The sequence below is a fragment of the Crotalus tigris genome, unplaced genomic scaffold, assembly GCF_016545835.1.
Source record: "Crotalus tigris isolate CLP2741 ecotype Arizona unplaced genomic scaffold, ASM1654583v1 scf7180000024398.1132909, whole genome shotgun sequence".
Lineage (NCBI taxonomy): Eukaryota > Metazoa > Chordata > Lepidosauria > Squamata > Viperidae > Crotalus > Crotalus tigris.
The window spans coordinates 442,928-460,479 of NW_024100566.1; the positions used below are offsets into that span (position 1 = coordinate 442,928).

Sequence of the window (17,552 nt, forward strand, 5' to 3'; positions counted from 1 at the left end):
GACATTGGAGCCTGTAGGATATGTTGCTTAGTATGAGTTAGAGAGGACTGTCAAGCTCGGTGTAATAAGAAGGGCAACTCTTTAAAGGATATGTCACTCCTTTGCTATTAACTATTAGATTAATATGAGGAATGATTCTGTTTGCCGCAGGTTTTCAATGTCTTAGGAATAAGGAACTAGAGACTGCATATAGCCCTCCGAGATTGCTGTGTCAAAATTCAAAGGCATGATTTTGATCTGTTTTTCAGAGTAACAGGTAGTTTTCAAGAATAAGAGTGGAAATAGTTTGCCAGTTAGAAGAGAGAGAGAGAGAAAATTAAAATCTGTTCTGTGTCCTTCACAAGGGTGAGAGGCTCACTTGTCCTTCATCCTACCAATGTTGCCCATCTGTGATCTAGTTGTTTAAGCAACAGGATGCACATATCCTTGCTTTCACTATGGCCAGTCTGTTGCCTCCACTTGTATTTCTCTGTTCGAGGTTATGGAAATTGGCCAGGAAACACTTTATTTACTATGGATGTTGCTGCAGTTTGCCCAATCTGGGGTTCTAAAGGATAAGAATTTCTAAAGTATGAATATTTTTGAAAGATATTCTCGTTGCCTTGTGCTGCTTCTTATAGCATGGAATGAGAGATAAGGGCATCGTAACATATGATTGTAGAAACCTCATTTAATACATGGGACGGGATCTCTTGGGAGAATGTACAAATTGTTTTTCAATCTGGGTTGCATTTTCAACCTCAGGCATGTTTAATACAGCTGCTGCCATGTCTTTAGTTCATAGCTAAGGTATAATAGGGCAGCTTTTTTATGAGATAGCAATTCTCTTTACATTTAGCCCTGAGTGGATGAGAAATAATTTTGAATTCTTCATAACGTTCTGAGCAATTCATAAGATAGTCTCCCTCATCCAGATGTTTAGGTGCTCCCTGCCATTTCCTGGGTAGCCCAGCCGCTTTAGTGGGGTTTATGGGAATAAGTCCAATACTTCTAGATCACACCAAATTGGGGGAGGTGTTATTACACTTCTGTATTTTTCTGCAGCTAGACAGAATAGCTTAGGAAAATTGTTCTTCAGAATAGGTCTGAGATCTGACAGTTAAAGGGAGGGCTTTGAGGACCACAGGTTTCTTATGTCACCATTCAAATAGAAAACTACTAGTTTTATGGCAGAAGCAGCTCATCATAGTAAAATAATTTTGCCTTAAAAAGCCTTGAATTTGACCTTGCAGCATAACTTCTAGTTATGTGGTCATTCTTTCCTTAAGTACATTCCTCTTTTGGCCAGTCCATTACATTACGGTTTTACTATTTTTTTCATAAATCTTTACTAATTACTAAATCTTTACTAAGAGTGAAGAGGAATGCCTTTGGAATTTACTACTTTTGACATGGGGTTTATACCAAAGAAAATAAGCTGGGGTAAGAAGGAATACATGTGAATAAATGCATTCCTTTATAGTGTAGGGTTTTTTTTCACCAAAGGAAAAGGGCTTTTTAATCCTAGTGGTTTTGAATTTCCCTTTTGGTTTGTAAATATTCATGATATTTTTGTGGCGCCTGATGGCTTTCTCTGATTGCATGGGAGTATTTTTGCCTTTTCACTTGCTTTGGGCTGGCATGTCCTGCAGTAACTTCCAGGATCAGGCAACTGATAAAGAAAGCACTTGCGGGAAACAGAAGCTTTTGGACTTATGTCTAGCATTCATTCCTGCTTTGGATGGAATGAATTCTTCAAAGAAGCCGAAAGGCCAGGTGTTATCTCATTCATCTGCTGCAGTGATAAAGCAGAATACGAGTGCCCCTAACGTCCAGTCAGACAAATATAACTTCTACTCCCTTGGAGATTATGTTCTGCCCAGCAGCACAAACAGGAAATGCTTGGGGTTTTGAAAGCCTGAAATCCTGGACATTGTCACCACCACGTAATAAAAAATGAGCCTTTTTAGCTTTGGCTTCAGAGCAGCTTTTTGCACTCTTGGACTTCACTACAAAGCACACAACTTTGATTTATGACTTTATTAGGCTTCGGCTCTATGTGAAAGGGCCATTTCACTAGCTAGAATCTTGATGAGAATAGAGTTTACTTTAAAACTGAGTTTCAGTGAATAAAATTTCCAGTAAACATGTTGCTTCTCTTCTGAATTAATTAAACCATCTCTGAGGGAAGATTGTCAGAACCAGAGCAAACTCTTATTAACATTTTTTCCCCTAAATTCTTCTTGTCTGCAGATATTCTGAGCAAAACAATAATGTTTCTTACTGGATGTGTAGACTCAGCTATTAATTGAGACAAGCTTATGATGGCCAAGGAAATCAGGAACTTGTAAGACTCCTTGGGAAGATTGGTGGGGGAAGTTTAATATAAGTGTTAAAATCCCCCCAGCATAAATTGAGAGAATTCAATGTTTTGAAAATTAGCTTGCCCCAGCTGGATAACATTACAAATGCAATTCCTGCAGTTTCTACTGCACATAGTGAGAGTCAGTCCCAGGGAAGATTGTCATAGATTCTCAACCGGTGTTTTCTTTGCAGCTTTGAAGGTAAATTTGGAGTAAAATTTCTTTTCAGATATAATTGATGTGTGGATCCTGATGACACAGAGAATCTAGATTCCTTCCAATTTCCCTCTACGGATTATTTTTTTCAATAGAGCAAATTTCTGCCAATTTGGCAACTTGACCTTCTCAGCTGTCACAGAAATAGATGCCTTTTAGCTACACTCATTCAAACTGAACTTTCATTTGATTTACAATGTTTTTCTTCCTTTTTAATTTTATAAATATTTCTTTTAGGGGACATCTTGCCAAATTTGGTGATGGCCACGAAGATGCTGAGGAGTAAGTGCTTTCTCAAGCTTCCTCCTTCGGTTATATATTCAAGATGGACAATATTTAATATTTATTGCTACATATATGTAGAGATGTGGGTCTATACATATATTGTTCATAGTATGTGTAGGTTTGTGTCATGTATGTGTTTCACTTTGAGAGCGGCAACTAAATTTCATTTTTGATGTGTGCCATTGTGCCCACAATATAAAAATGACAATAAAGGTTATCTTATCTTATCTTAGCTTACCTTACCTTACCTTACCTTACCTTTGCTGTCTGGTACTTTGATCGTTGCCCCACACCAAGAAAGCTACCTCATGGAAGTCATATTGGATACAGGCAAAACCATCTTGCTCTTCTTGCACCGTGGACTTATAACATAAAAGTACACAGAGGGACAGATGGCTCTGGAAAGGGGTTCCACTTGTATTGCAGACTCAGTGCAATTATTGTTAAGGAATTAGCTGTTCACTCAGACCACAACTTCCCAGCTTGCTTTGCCATCATGCTTGAGAAACCCAAAGGAGCTTTTTAAAGAGGCAACTGGAGTTTCTTTGTTTTTCTTTGAAGACGTTTTGCTTCTCATCCAAGAAGCTTCTTCAGTCTTCTTTGCTTCTTGGATGAGAAATGAAATGTGTTCAAGAAAAAACAAAGTCCAGTTGCCTCTTGAAAAAGCACCTTTGGGACAACCGTGACCTGGATGACTAAGAATCTCCACAAGTTTGAGAAAGCATGCATAGTTTTTTTTTTCTCCCGAAATGATCTATATCATTTTGCAACATTGCATTATTCTGTCTGTCCAAATGCAAACAAATCATCCCAAATCTTATGTAGTTTTCAGGTGGCTCTGAATTTTTAATTCCTAGTAGGTAAGGGGGAAAAAAAGAAAGAAATGGCAGATCCAGAGCTATTAGTATGCATAGTGGAGTTTTTTTAAAATAATCAATGAAACAGTTGACCAAATTAGCTTTAGTTCAGTCTAGGCAGGTGCTGCTATAACGATTACAGTTGTGTGAAATTATTTTTTATTTACCATTTCCCTTATTTAGTTCTATTTGGACCAACCCATATTTGACTTGATGGATTGTCCTTGGAATTCCTTCTTTGGAGTTTCTTAAGTTGGAGCCACTTCTTAGGGATGTTGTAGCTGTAGTTTGGTACTGTCCATGTGAGTCCCTTGGACTGCAAGGCAATCATACCAGTCAGTCTTAGAGGAGATCAACTGCTCTTTAGAAGGCCAGATCCTGAAGTTGAAACTCAAATACTTTGGCCACCTAATGAGAAGGAAAAACTCCCTGGAGAAGAGCCTAATGCTGGGAAAGATTGAGGGCAATAGAAGAAAGCGACAACAGGGAATGAGGATGGCTGGATGGAGTCACTGAAGCAGTAGGCGTGAGCTTAAATTGACTCCAGGAGATGGTAGAGGACAGGAAGGCCTGGAGGAACGTTGTCCATGGGGTCGCGATGGGTCAGACACGACTTCGCAACTAACAACAACAAGCTGTAGTTTGCACTTATAGATTACTTTTTAAAGTCTGTTATTTATATTTTTAAGAGTAAAACAGCACATGGATAGTAGGATGTATGCTTGAAGAACACCAAAGAAATTTATGATACCCTTTCTAGTCTGGGGACATTGTGCAGGTGGAGCAGAATTGAAATATTTTTAGATATATGATATATCCCCATTTACAACGGAAAATGAAATCTCAGAGGGGCCATGTTTGTGTATTTTTGTTTTGCTAATCATGAGTACTCTTTGCTTGTTTGCTTCCTTTAATAATTCCATTTGAAAAGGAATATGTTCCATTTGAAATAAAAGGCTACTATTGCAAAATTAAACATGCTGGGCAACTAATCAGTTTTTTGACGTTGCGAGCAATAATAATTTCTTCATATTTTAATGCTGCTACCTTATTAAATGGGAATAAACACTTTTGTTGGACTTTTTTAGATCAACATTGAAAAGAGCTGGACCCCCTCCTCTGCCTCCAAAGGTAATTTTATATCCCTAAGCATGAATCAACAGTTGCATACTAAGGAAGCTTTTTAGGAACGGGATTTTTTAAAATGTAGTAAGATTTTATGTATGTATGTATGTATTTTAGAAAATTTATATATCCGCTTGCTCACTCACAGCGATTCTAGATGGCTTACAGAACATAAATATACAATGTACAGAAAATAAAAATAATAAAATGATAAGTCCCCACCCTCATCCCCCTCGGTGACAACACTCATACCAACCATTTAATGGGTTCCATCCCACTCTGGATTCCAAAACTATGTGTCCAGGGCCTTCCAAAAGAGTGTCAGAGTGGGGCCAGTCTAATTTCTGGAGGGATAATGTTGCAGAGGGAGGGAGCCACCACGGAGAAGGCCCTTCTTCTGGGTCCTGCCAGATGTATCATCAATTGTTCACTTTACTGCAATTGATCACACATTTCCAGGGATTGTTTCTCTAGTTTTTGTTACCTAGACATCTAGTTTTCGTACTGTTTAATATTACCTGTTCTTTCTGGCTAAAATGCTAAAAGTTGTAGTGTTGAAGAGTAACTTAAAGATATAATATAGAGGTTCTGTTCATATGCAGGAGAGGCCATTTTGAAGAAATATCAGACATAAAGGGAAGCACAGGCTTGGGAAAAGAGGGAACAGGTTAGACTTGATCACATCTTCAGGAATAGAAAGTGCCCAGGGAAAAAGCAACATTCATATTTTATGTTTCTGCTTTAGCCTCGATTAGAAGAAATTTTCATGGACAATGAGAAGTCCCAGACGATCAAGTATTGTCCCGATTTCCAAAATCAGGCCTCACCAGGACACCGGAGACAAAGCATCCCTGTTTGTGGACCTCAGATAGAACCCTCTGTATTTGGCATGAGCAGCAGTGTCAGCAGCCCTGGTCTCCTCACAGCCAGATACAGTGATTTGGGTAACTAGCATTGTTTCTTGAATGAAGATTAGTTCTGCCATGCTCAACAGTATGCAGAGTTCTCTTAGCTCAATGGTTCATTCATTTTCATCATGCCCTCCCAAAATATGCAATATTGAAACAAATACTAAAGGAGATCTTTGCAGAAAGCTTGCAGATTCAACCACTGTATGCTCAGATACAGGCTACAATTACCTTGAAAATATTCAGAATGAAAAGAGAAGAAAAATGGTATTATGAGTTCTCCATGGTACTTTTGGGTGGATATCTCAATGTGTTATCCCCCAGTATGAATATTTTCACTTCGTCATATAGTATGCCTTCTTTAAACAGTGTGCATCAGAACATAGAAGAACTTACATTTTAATTCAGGAGTCTCTTAAAATGTGATGATCAGTTCACAACATTACTAAATATAAAAACACTTGATTCAACGTATTCTTAGTCAATTTGTAGGCTTCAGGAGAGGAACTGGGTGGAACCTTTGTCTTCTACAATTTCTGCCACCCACTCCAAATTTCAGTATATAGCATAAAAAATTAAACCCCTTAAAGTATCTTATTCATTTCCTGAGAATAGAAGAATATCAAACATTATTTTCTGGTAGGCTGAAGCTTCCAAGACCCTGTCTGATGCCCCTGGAATCCTTTCCATTCATGATATCATTTGGCAGCATGGTTGCTTGCCATTGAGAAGCAGGAGACTCAGGAAAACTACAGCATAAGCCGTAAAATAGGAATAATGTATAAAAATGAAGGAAGGTCCAAGGAAAAAGGGAAAAACCTGATCTTTATGTTGGCCCCAGCAGAGCAGTGGACTATAAAGGATGAAAACCAGTTTTGCACAGCACTAGCTGCTACTTCTGTGGCTCATGACTAGAGTTGGGTTAGTCTCCCCATTGTCATCTTCCTGGGAGATGGGGTGCAGACCAGCAAGTGCTTCACCCTAGCTCAGGATTAGGCAATCTTGGCTCTTTTATGACTTGTGGCCTTCAACTCCCAGAATTCCTGAGCCAGCTATGAATTCTGGGAGTTGAAGAATTCTGGGAGTTGAAGGCCACAAGTCATAAAAGAGTCAAATTGCCTAACCCTGCCCTAGCTCCACAGTCCTGAGACAAAAGGATCCTTGTCTTCTACCCATTGCCTGATTCATAATTTTTTAGATTTTTCTTCATGCAGAGCTTACTTCTATTTACAATTCTTCTGTTTAGGCAATGGAGACACTGTGACGAAGCATCCTGAGGAAAACAATGAGGGATTGGGCCATATGCCGCAGCTGCCACGGAAAAAGGAGAAGCGGGAATTCCTGGTGGGCATTTATATCTTCTGCAGTGTGGACACTTCATTTGATATTTCCAAAAAGCACTCTTGCTCACTGGTTCAATCTGTTATTTCCTGCTCATCAGTGCTTAACATAAGGACAGGCAAGAAAAAGGAGCCAGTATGGCTTGGTTAAGGAACCAGACTAGAAACCAGGAGACCGTGAGTTCTAGTCCTTTCTTAGGCATGGAAGCCAGCTGAGTAACTTTGGGCCAATCATCCTCTCTCAGCACAACTCACCACATAAGATTATTGTTGTAAGGAAACTAGGAGGAGGAAGGAATGCTTGACATGCTCACCACCTCGAGTTATTTATAAAAATAATAAAGGGAGGACAAGTATCTGAAAAGGGGGGCAAACTCAGAAGGGGGAAGAAAGACCTGAAATTCAGACAAGGAAAAAATATTTCTTGTTTGTTGTGGCACTCTCCCTTCTGTGCATGCACCACACCTGTTCCAGAATAGTGCAAGATTTGAGAAATCTTTCCCGGTCTGATGTTCTCTGTGTTAAAATTATTGTCTGTGCTGGCTGGGACTTCTGAGAATTGTCATTCCAACTCCAGATAAGTTCTAGATTGAGAAGATAGTCCAAGTTAATGAGTGAACCTCTTCTTTCCCAAGATTTTTATGGCTAGCCACAAATATGAAGGCCCGGAAAGAAAGCCATGACAAATATCCATCATTTATTCATCTCAGTCATTCCAGGCTTTAATAGTGTAGCATTGTTGGTCAGATGTATCTCTCTATATCCCCAATCTATCTTTCCTCCAGTCACTGAAGGCAATGTACGTAGGGCTCCCCTTCATTTTATCCCCACTTCTGTAAAGTAAGTAGGGCTGAGAGAGACTGACCCAAAGCCCCCCCACTGAGGCTTTTGAATTAAGGGGGACTTGAACCCTCTGCTTAAATAGCATCTTAAATATCTCTTTCTCCAATTGTTGCAACTCAACATTCCAGAAGTTTTTTTTAATCCATTTATTAGCAAACACTTTATTGAAAATGTTTTAAATAAATACTTGAAGAATATTCTATTTAGCATGCTCTAGCAAGCTGCAGTTCACTAAGGCACAAATTAAACACTTCAAAAACATGCACAGATGATACTTTTCCGGAGGATGAAAGCAATTTAGCCTGGCACGAGAATCTCTCTGTAAGGGGGAATTCTGCCAAGAAAACACTTTCATTGTTGACATATACCAAACATAAAAGCACTCTTAAGAGTGCCTATCTTGGCAGAATATTCTAATACACATGCAAATTTAACTATTAAGCAATCCCATAAATAACAAGGACAGAACATTCTGATTCATTCTTGACAGTATTTCTTTTCCGCCTACTAAAGTGTGTTAGAAATATTTTAGACTGAATTCAAATTTGGCTTTTTGCTATTATTGTTGACAGAAGCCAGCAATCAATGGCCTTCCACCAACGCCAAAAGTACTGGTAAGTTCTTTCAGTTAAAATGAAATATTGTAAGGTGTGTTGATAATTGCTCTGCTGTTAAATTTTTAACTTTGTTTCATCTGCACCCTTTTCCCCCAATGCAAATTGTTTTCTTCCCCTCTTTGGATCCTAACCTCCATCCCTCTCTTTAACAAGCATGGAATCTTTCAAAAAGATATGTGCCCTCACCTCTGCTCACTTTTGTGATTGGGAATCATGCATAAAAGTGAAGGTTGTGAGAATTTGGCCTCACCATGAGATCTTATTGGCTAATGGAATAGACCCATCTCTTAAACTAAAACTAATATAAATAAATCTTTCATGTCTTTTATGGGGCCACTGAAACAAGTATTTAAAAATAGTAGCTAACTAACCCTCATCATTGTTCTGTGCCTTCCCAAATTACAGATATTGGAGGGGGGCGGTGTTAGACACATCCCATTGCAAAGGAAATGTGAGAAAAAAAATCTCTGTATAGTATTGAAGTTCCACACAGTAGTTCAAGATTCATTCCATTTTTTTTCTCTCTCATCCCAGAGATTCTCTGGCCATTGTTTATACCAGTTGAAGGATTAATAATGGTCAGAATAACAGAGTTGGGACCTTGGAGGTGTTCTAGTCCAACCCCCTGCTCAAGCAGGAAACCCTATGCCATTCTAAACAAAAGGTTGTCCAGAAGGAATAGGAACTTCTCATGTTGTAAATTGGGATATATTTTGTTTACTAATGCTATTCTAGATGGGAGCATGTTTTTCAAAAGTGTTTGATGGCTGCCCTTTGAAGATCAATTGTGCCACATCATGGATACATCCTGACACCAAAGGTAAAAAGTTGCTTTATATTTGCAAATTTGAGATCGTTTATTACTTTCATTTTTTTTTTCAACTTATGTAGCTAACTCACTTTGTCTTTCCACCGTATTACAGATCAGTACATTATCTTTGGGACTGAAGAGGGCATTTACACACTGAATCTCAATGAGCTGCATGAAGCTACCATGGAGCAGGTAGGTGAAAAATGCTTTCTGGGTCCAAGATGGAGGTCGTCATTCTCTGACGAGGGAGAAACTCGGGTAAAAAGTGGTGCTTGTTTCTCAGGTGGGAAATTGAGAATGCCATGGATGTGGCAGGCTGGGTGGCATTTTGTATCACTTTTCTATGGTAGTTTGGGATTTGTTTTGGACTGAATAAATATTTTTTGCTATCCTCTAGGCCAAGGATAGGCAACCTTGGCTCTTTTATGACTCGTGGACTTCAAGCATAGCTGACTCAGGAATTCTGGGAGTTGAAGCCCACGAGTCATAAAAGAGCCAAGGTTGCCTACCCCTGCTCTAGGCTATTGTAGATTCAACAAAGGGTCAGGGACACTTTTTCAACTCTGCAGTTATCTGAACCAAAAAGTATGACCTAGGCAAGAACAATAGTTTCTAGCATGTTTAGAGGGGAGAACCCAAAAAAGCCAAGAGAATACATGATAGACGCTCCGCCCCATATTTATACAGTATGTGTCTCATACACATACACAACACACAGGCCTAGTCAGCTGACTTGTCCCTGGTGACTAGCGGACCCTATTGGTCTTGACATTTTTCCAGAGGACCTGTCAGGCATTTTGGTTGAGGCCTTGGCTGCATAGGCTTGTGACCTGGCCCAGATTAGTTCTTGGTGGCTCTTCTCTGTTCAGTGGCCCCTGTTTTGTTTTGCTGTTTTTGCTGTCTATTCGCTATTTTAGTCTGGGCTGCCTGTGATTCAATATTTTTAGCTATTTTTTTATGTTTTCCCTAATTTTGTATACCATCCTGAATCCACTGGAGCTAGGTAGCCAATGAAATTAAACAAATAGTAACAATAATAAAAACGATGTGAGGCTCTGGTCATGGTCTGGCCAAATTAGATTGAAGATGTTAGTGTGACCAAAGGAAAACTATATCAGATGCATAGTGAGTAATTATAAAATGTCATACTGCATTTGATGTAATTTGATATTCAGTTCTAATTAAATTCAACAAAAGGTTACATATTTCTTCTGGATCCTCCCACTTTTTAGAAAGTGGCCCCACTAAGAGTCAGAATATTCTAGGCCTGAAAAAGATTGCATATGCTTGACCTAAATCTGTGACTTTTCCTAGGAAAAATGCATCCATTGCATATGCTTGACCTAAATCTGTGACTTTTCCTAGGAAAAATGCATCCATCTCTTCTCTGACTAGTATCACTCAGTATAGCCTGCAGTGTAATAGGAATGTACTTTTGATTACTTTACATTTCTCAATGTTTCTAATACTTTTAATCTACCACAATTTTCTTTTATTGCTCTTGTTTTTTCAGCTTCTTTGATTTGGGGTTCCTGGTATTTAATTTTGCAATAGGAATTATCAGTGATCTTAGAAGTGCTGGAGGGAGGTAGATAGAGATAAACGTATAGATGAAAAGTATTAAAATGTGAGTGGCATGGAATTCTGAAAAGCTTGATAATGGTATTAACAAAACAAATATGTACATACTTATCTAGCAATAAATGTCATTGAATACAAAGGGATTACTTCCAAGTAATACTTCTTTATATGATCCTGTAAGAGGTATTGATATTAGATCAGGTTAAAAGGAGTTGAAAGTCTCCTTGTGTGTTTGCATTCTGGATAGCCATAAAGGATAATTTTATTTGGCCCAAAATTGTATTGCCTGGAATTCACAGAGCTCTAGAATCAAATTACCTTTTTTCCCACTTTCACCATTGAAACATTTTCTATTTCTTTTTCTTAGTTGTTCCCACGGCGGTGCACATGGTTGTATGTTATCAACAACACTTTAATGTCGCTCTCAGGTATGTATATTGTTGAAGAAATGTCTCATAAAGTTTAAAAGATGGGGTGAAAAATTTCAGTGTGCTGAACTGAACTTTTGGTAAATCTATGAAAATCATCTCTCTTTAATTTTTTCTCTTTCATCCTACAATTTGCTTGGACCTATGGATACTTGGGGGCTATCCTTTTAGAAGGTAATCTTTTCCTGCTCTATAAATGTGTTTGTTTGTTAGTTTGTTTGTTTGTTTAGTCTGATATGGTAAGAGCTTGACATAGATCAAATATAATTTGTGTTACAGGGAAAACGTTTCAGCTCTACTCCCATAACTTAATAGCTTTATTTGAACAAGCCAAAAAAACAGGAATAGCTGCTCATATTCAGACTCATCGGTTTCCTGATAAAATACTACCAAGGTAGGGTAATCTTGAGATACAAGTTTTTGCTATTTTGTCCCAGGGCATTTATCTTGCTTGTTTGCTATTGCTGATCATGACAACATTTTCCATAAGCGGTTGACTCTTCTTGTGAATGTTCATAGAGAATTGTTTTTGCTGCGTCTAGGTTTGCAAATACAGAAGTATATCTGTAACATTTTATAATATTATAATACAGAGAGCCAGTGAGTTAAAGTTTTGCCTTAGCCATAAAGCCATCTGGATGATTTTGAGCCAGTCATTCTCTCTCAGCCCATCCCACCTCATAGAGTTGTTGTGTGTTTGATATGTTCACCGTCTTGGGTTGTTTCTAAAAATAATAAAAGCAGAATACAAATAAGCAAATAATTGATTTCAGAAAATAAAAGCAAAAAGATAAAGATAAATTTTACAGTTTGAGACCCAAAGACTATAATTCATGAAAAGCAGAGATTTTATTTCAAGAATTTTCTCTTCCTTTTGAAAGCAAGACAAGCAAGTCAAGGGGACAATCTGCCATGATAGTAGCACCAATTGAACCCTTCCAAAAGTTGTCTCTTGTCCTCACTGATCCCTTTCAGGCCTTGGGGGAGCTCTTTTTATTTGACTTAATCTTTCAGCAGACCTTAACTGAGTTTCATTCTGTTGCTTTAGCTTTCCTTTTTAGTGATTTTATTGTCATTTTAATTGATTTGTGACAAATTTGAAGCATATTTGTCTGGAAAGTTGAGGATAAATTTCAGAAATAGAAGTTGCTTGTATAGGTTTCACTTACATTGTGCCACTTCTCCATAGAGTTTGACATTTGTTTCTATTTCTTTCTCCCAAGTACAGATAAACATCCTCACACATATATATATAAATACACATATACAAATAAAATATGAACACCAGGAGAGTATAAATATAAAAATATACTTTACTAAAAGCTGCCAAGCTTTCGTTTGGAAACTCCAAACATCATCAGGGCTAAGGAGCCAGTAAACAATGATGACTTAAATGGGTTTTGCCGGCATCTGCACTCGGCTCATGGACCGCGTCACCGGTCCCGGCCGGTTAATTAGTGTTCCAGATGTTTCTTTATTACTCTCCTTACGCTTCCTTCTATGGTTCTTCCGGATCATTCCTTCCACTATCTCATTACTGGTATTCATCTCCTCCACCACCCCTTTATCCTTATTTCCTTCCATAGCACTGACCCTCCTCCCCTTTTTGTTTTCATTCTCCACCCTGGGGGCATCTGTTTCTCCTCTATCAGTGTTACAAGCTTCCCTGGGCTCACAGACGCTCCCCCACACACACGTTTTTCTCAATCCCTGCTCCACACCCTTTCTTCTCACTCTTCCACTGTCATGAGTAACTTTCATACGGGTGTTACATATTTGGGGGTCTATACCCCCCTCCTCCGTCCTGGCAATCTTCGTGTCGACAGTTCTCCACCGTTCCATTTGTTTGCTGCGTGATCGGGTGCTTACCCCGTCTCTCAATTCATCCCTCCTCCCTATCGCACGCTCTTCCCCATTGCTGATAGGAACGGTATTCAGGCGGACACCAGGTCTCCAGATCTCTGCATTCTGATTCCCCGCATTCTCACTCCCCTCTTCTGTGCTCGTCTTTGGGGGGACTTCAAAGTGTTCGTCCCGGGAGGGGGCTGTATTGTTGGTGGGGGTATTCCTTGTCTGCAGGGGATCCAGGCAGAATTCCGTGTCTCTCCCTTTCACCGTATGCCTAGGCAATCGAGCCATGCTTTCGTTCTTCTTCTCCCCCCTACCCACAGCATCAGGCTGCAGGCTCCTCATGCTGGATCTTCCACACTCTCCACAGTTGTTGTTAAGTTCTGGGGGTGGGGGTCTATCATGATGATATTGGGGAAGGGGGAGGTCTTCCATCGGTGGATGATTACGTGTGTTTGACAGTGGTAGCCTCCTCAGACGTTCATTAGAGTGGTATTGGTGTTGATCGGGCGAGACGGGGGTGTCCCTGGAGTGTAGAGGGTTAGACAAAGTTCCATCTATCTGTTCAGGATGGAGGCCAGGTATCCCGTCACGTTTACAGCTGTGCAAGCATTGTTCAGGCCGCTTATAATAATTGGCATGGTGTTTAAAATCCCATTTCCTCAATGCTTGTTGAGCTGGATGTAAGTCAATGTGACGATTAACCGCATCTTTGTTGGAATACCACGCCTCTTTCAATAGCCGGCCTCCCTTAGTGGCATCCTCAGACATAATGCAAACATTCACAAAGTCAAACTGGTGGCCATGTTGTGCCATATGCATCCACAATTGAGAATGCTGCTCGCCCCTTCTTATAGCTAACTGATGTTCATGCAAGCGAGATCTTAAACACTTAGCTGTTTCACCCACATAGTTGCCATCGCAGTTCTTGCAATTGATTTTATAGATTACTGCTGATCTATCCATGGCAGGAAGTGGGTCCTTGGGGTGAACGACTTTGGACCGTAATGTCTGATTGGGTCTGTGGGCCACTTTTATTCCATGGGGGGCCAGCAGTCTGATAGAGGAGAAACAGATGCCCCCAGGGTGGAGAATGAAAACAAAAAGGGGAGGAGGGTCAGTGCTATGGAAGGAAATAAGGATAAAGGGGTGGTGGAGGAGATGAATACCAGTAATGAGATAGTGGAAGGAATGATCCGGAAGAACCATAGAAGGAAGCGTAAGGAGAGTAATAAAGAAACATCTGGAACACTAATTAACCGGCCGGGACCGGTGACGCGGTCCATGAGCCGGGTGCAGATGCCGGCAAAACCCATTTAAGTCATCATTGTTTACTGGCTCCTTAGCCCTGATGATGTTTGGAGTTTCCAAACGAAAGCTTGGCAGCTTTTAGTAAAGTATATTTTTATATTTATACTCTCCTGGTGTTCGTATTTTATTTGTACCATAGACATGCCCAGGAGTCGTATTTTTATGCAAATTTTTCAGCATATATATATATATATATATATATATATATATATATATATATATATATATGTAGGTCTTTGGTTGTTCGGGTTTTCTCCCGCGTAAAATTGGAAGTGTCTTGGCAACGTTTCGACGAAGTCACATTCGTCATCTTCAGGCTGGTGTTTTTAGCTTCTTGCTTTGAGCAGCAATGTGTGGTTTTAGCTGTTTCTTCCTTTTAACTGCCAGTGAGGGTATGAACTGATTGGATGGGAGCTTGGCTGTGTTCTGATTGGGTGGAGGTGTGTTCTGAATGGTTAGGGGCTTGGCTGTGCTCTGATTGGCTGGGGGAGTGTTCTGTTTGGTTGTGCTCAGGTTAGTCTGAGTTGCAGAGGGGTTTAAGATTTTGGGGTTAGGGAGTCGTTTGTCAATAAGGGCAGGTTTCCAAATGGCTGGTAGGCGGGAGGTATCATCTCGCTTGTTCATGCTGTGTGGGCGTTTTTCTATCTCGATGGCTTCTCTGATTATTCTGTTATTAAAATGTTCACTTTTGGCAATATTTGGCAAAATCTCCATTGCCAAAAGTGAACATTTTAATAACAGAATAATCAGAGAAGCCATCGAGATAGAAAAACGCCCACACAGCATGAACAAGCGAGATGATACCTCCCGCCTACCAGCCATTTGGAAACCTGCCCTTATTGACAAACGACTCCCTAACCCCAAAATCTTAAACCCCTCTGCAACTCAGACTAACCTGAGCACAACCAAACAGAACACTCCCCCAGCCAATCAGAGCACAGCCAAGCCCCTAACCATTCAGAACACACCTCCACCCAATCAGAACACAGCCAAGCTCCCATCCAATCAGTTCATACCCTCACTGGCAGTTAAAAGGAAGAAACAGCTAAAACCACACATTGCTGCTCAAAGCAAGAAGCTAAAAACACCAGCCTGAAGATGACGAATGTGACTTCGTCGAAACGTTGCCAAGACACTTCCAATTTTACGCGGGAGAAAACCCGAACAACCAAAGACCTATATACAAATACCCGCGAAAACCTCAGAAAACATATATATATATATATATATATATATATATATATATTATATATATATATATATATATATATATATATATATATATATATATATATTCATATTCAGTTCATTCATTTTATCCTCATAGCAATCCAGCAAAATTTGACCTGAAATTATCCAGTATGCGTTGCGATTGGACAAAAATTTTGGACAAAGTCTGTCTTACCCTAATTCTGTCCTCTAGCCATAATATAACAATCTTTTATGATTTTTTAAAGTTGCAAATCAGAACTGAGAGGCTTTCCAGTATCTTGGGACAGAAAATAGGTACAGAGCATTAGACAAATAAGAATCTGTTAAAAATAATTTTATATATTGTAAAGTGCTTTTTGGCTTCTTCCTTTAATTCTCATTCCCAACAATAACCCTGATTGTCTAGCATACATTATTGGACTAATTTTTTTTTATTCCTCAGCTTTTTTCTATTCTCCTCATTTTTTCTTTTTACACTTTGTCGGTTTTAGAATAGACTTTTTCTATCAAGTTATCTAGATGATTCTTAAGTGTATAAAATATACAATATTTGATGAAATAAAGTGTAATTGTTGGCAAAGTAAGTACAAAGGTCTCAACTGAAATTTTTTTAAGATTTTCCAAGAGCTCAAGGCACCTTGTGCAAAGAGGTATTGTTCCCCACAACAGCATGTAAGGTAGGTTGGGCTGAGAGGAAGTCATTGGCCCAGAGTCATTGGTTTAGAGTCTGGACCAGCAACTTAACAGCCATGCCACACTGGTTCTCTGTTGTAAAATTATTTTAGGAAAATAATTATACAGTTCTTTAAATAAAGTACAGGACTCTACTGTGCTGATGCTATAGGAAATAACAGAGTAGATGATATTCACAGATGATAAAGCATTGTTGAAATTTAAATATTATGGCAAACAGCCATTAAAATAGTTAAAGGATATTACAGAATGAGATTAAAACTATTAAAATCTTTGTTGGGTTACACAAAGGATATTGTTAAGTTAAAGGAAAAGGAAATTGGTTTTATGTTCTTGATGACTACTAGAATTAAAATTGCCACTAGGTGAAAGTCAGTAAGAAGAGTATTATAATAGTGACCAATTGGATGGATACAAGAAAGATGGAACTGCTTGTTATGATTGAATTTATAGAAAAAAATTCCCTGTAGATCTGGAGCTTCAGAAAAAAACAATTTGAGAAAGCAAAAAAGATTGGGGAAAGAAAAAGAATGATATTCTGAAATGCCAAATGTAGACAGTTTTATTTCTTTAGAATTCAATATTTCTGAAGACTGTTAATTGTTAAAACTGTATATAGTTTTCCTATACCATGATTTGCTGTTGTGTATTTTGGACATAAAGCATTGAATTTCTTGTCAATGGAATTCAGGACAAAATGTTCCTGAAATTTCTGGGAGCAGTATTGAACTGAAGACAGCTCTGCAAAAGTGGAGCAAATAGCTGGGGCAAAGACCAAGGAACTGATAAAAAGATTTGTTCCTTGGAACATCTGTGGATAAGGAGAGGATGGGAGATTATCCACATGTATTCCAGACAGCTGTTCCTGACAATGAAACTGCAAGACAGTGATTTTCCACACATTTGAGCACCAGGAGACAATGGAATCAGCCATCTTGCTTGCAACTCTTAAAGAATACTCAGTTTGCAGAACTCACTTTCTAATCACCTTCAAAAATTACTCATTTCTGTGTTGTGGTGACACAGTGGTTAGAATGCAGTACTGCAGGCTATGTCTGCTGACTGACGACTGCTAGCAGTTTGATTCTCACTGGCTCAAGGTTGACTCAGCCTTCCATCCTTCCGAGGTCGGTAA

At 39.1% G+C, this 17,552-nt stretch overlaps 1 protein-coding gene across 4 annotated transcripts in view; it reads left to right on the forward strand.

Annotated features, from left to right (window-relative positions):
• The window catches only part of MAP4K5 (mitogen-activated protein kinase kinase kinase kinase 5), a 125,345-nt gene that overhangs the window by 92,437 nt on the left and 15,356 nt on the right, over positions 1–17,552 (forward strand). For 3 of the 4 annotated variants that reach the window (XM_039329459.1, XM_039329458.1, XM_039329461.1), the window contains 10 exons: positions 2,796–2,840; positions 4,789–4,831; positions 5,571–5,769; positions 6,980–7,077; positions 8,489–8,530; positions 9,269–9,353; positions 9,457–9,536; positions 11,293–11,353; positions 11,525–11,527; positions 11,633–11,747. In XM_039329459.1, the coding sequence (XP_039185393.1) occupies positions 2,796–2,840; positions 4,789–4,831; positions 5,571–5,769; positions 6,980–7,077; positions 8,489–8,530; positions 9,269–9,353; positions 9,457–9,536; positions 11,293–11,353; positions 11,525–11,527; positions 11,633–11,747 (771 nt within the window). The remainder of the gene's footprint in view (positions 1–2,795; positions 2,841–4,788; positions 4,832–5,570; positions 5,770–6,979; positions 7,078–8,488; positions 8,531–9,268; positions 9,354–9,456; positions 9,537–11,292; positions 11,354–11,524; positions 11,528–11,632; positions 11,748–17,552) is intronic. The other variant, XM_039329460.1, reaches the window with a different exon arrangement.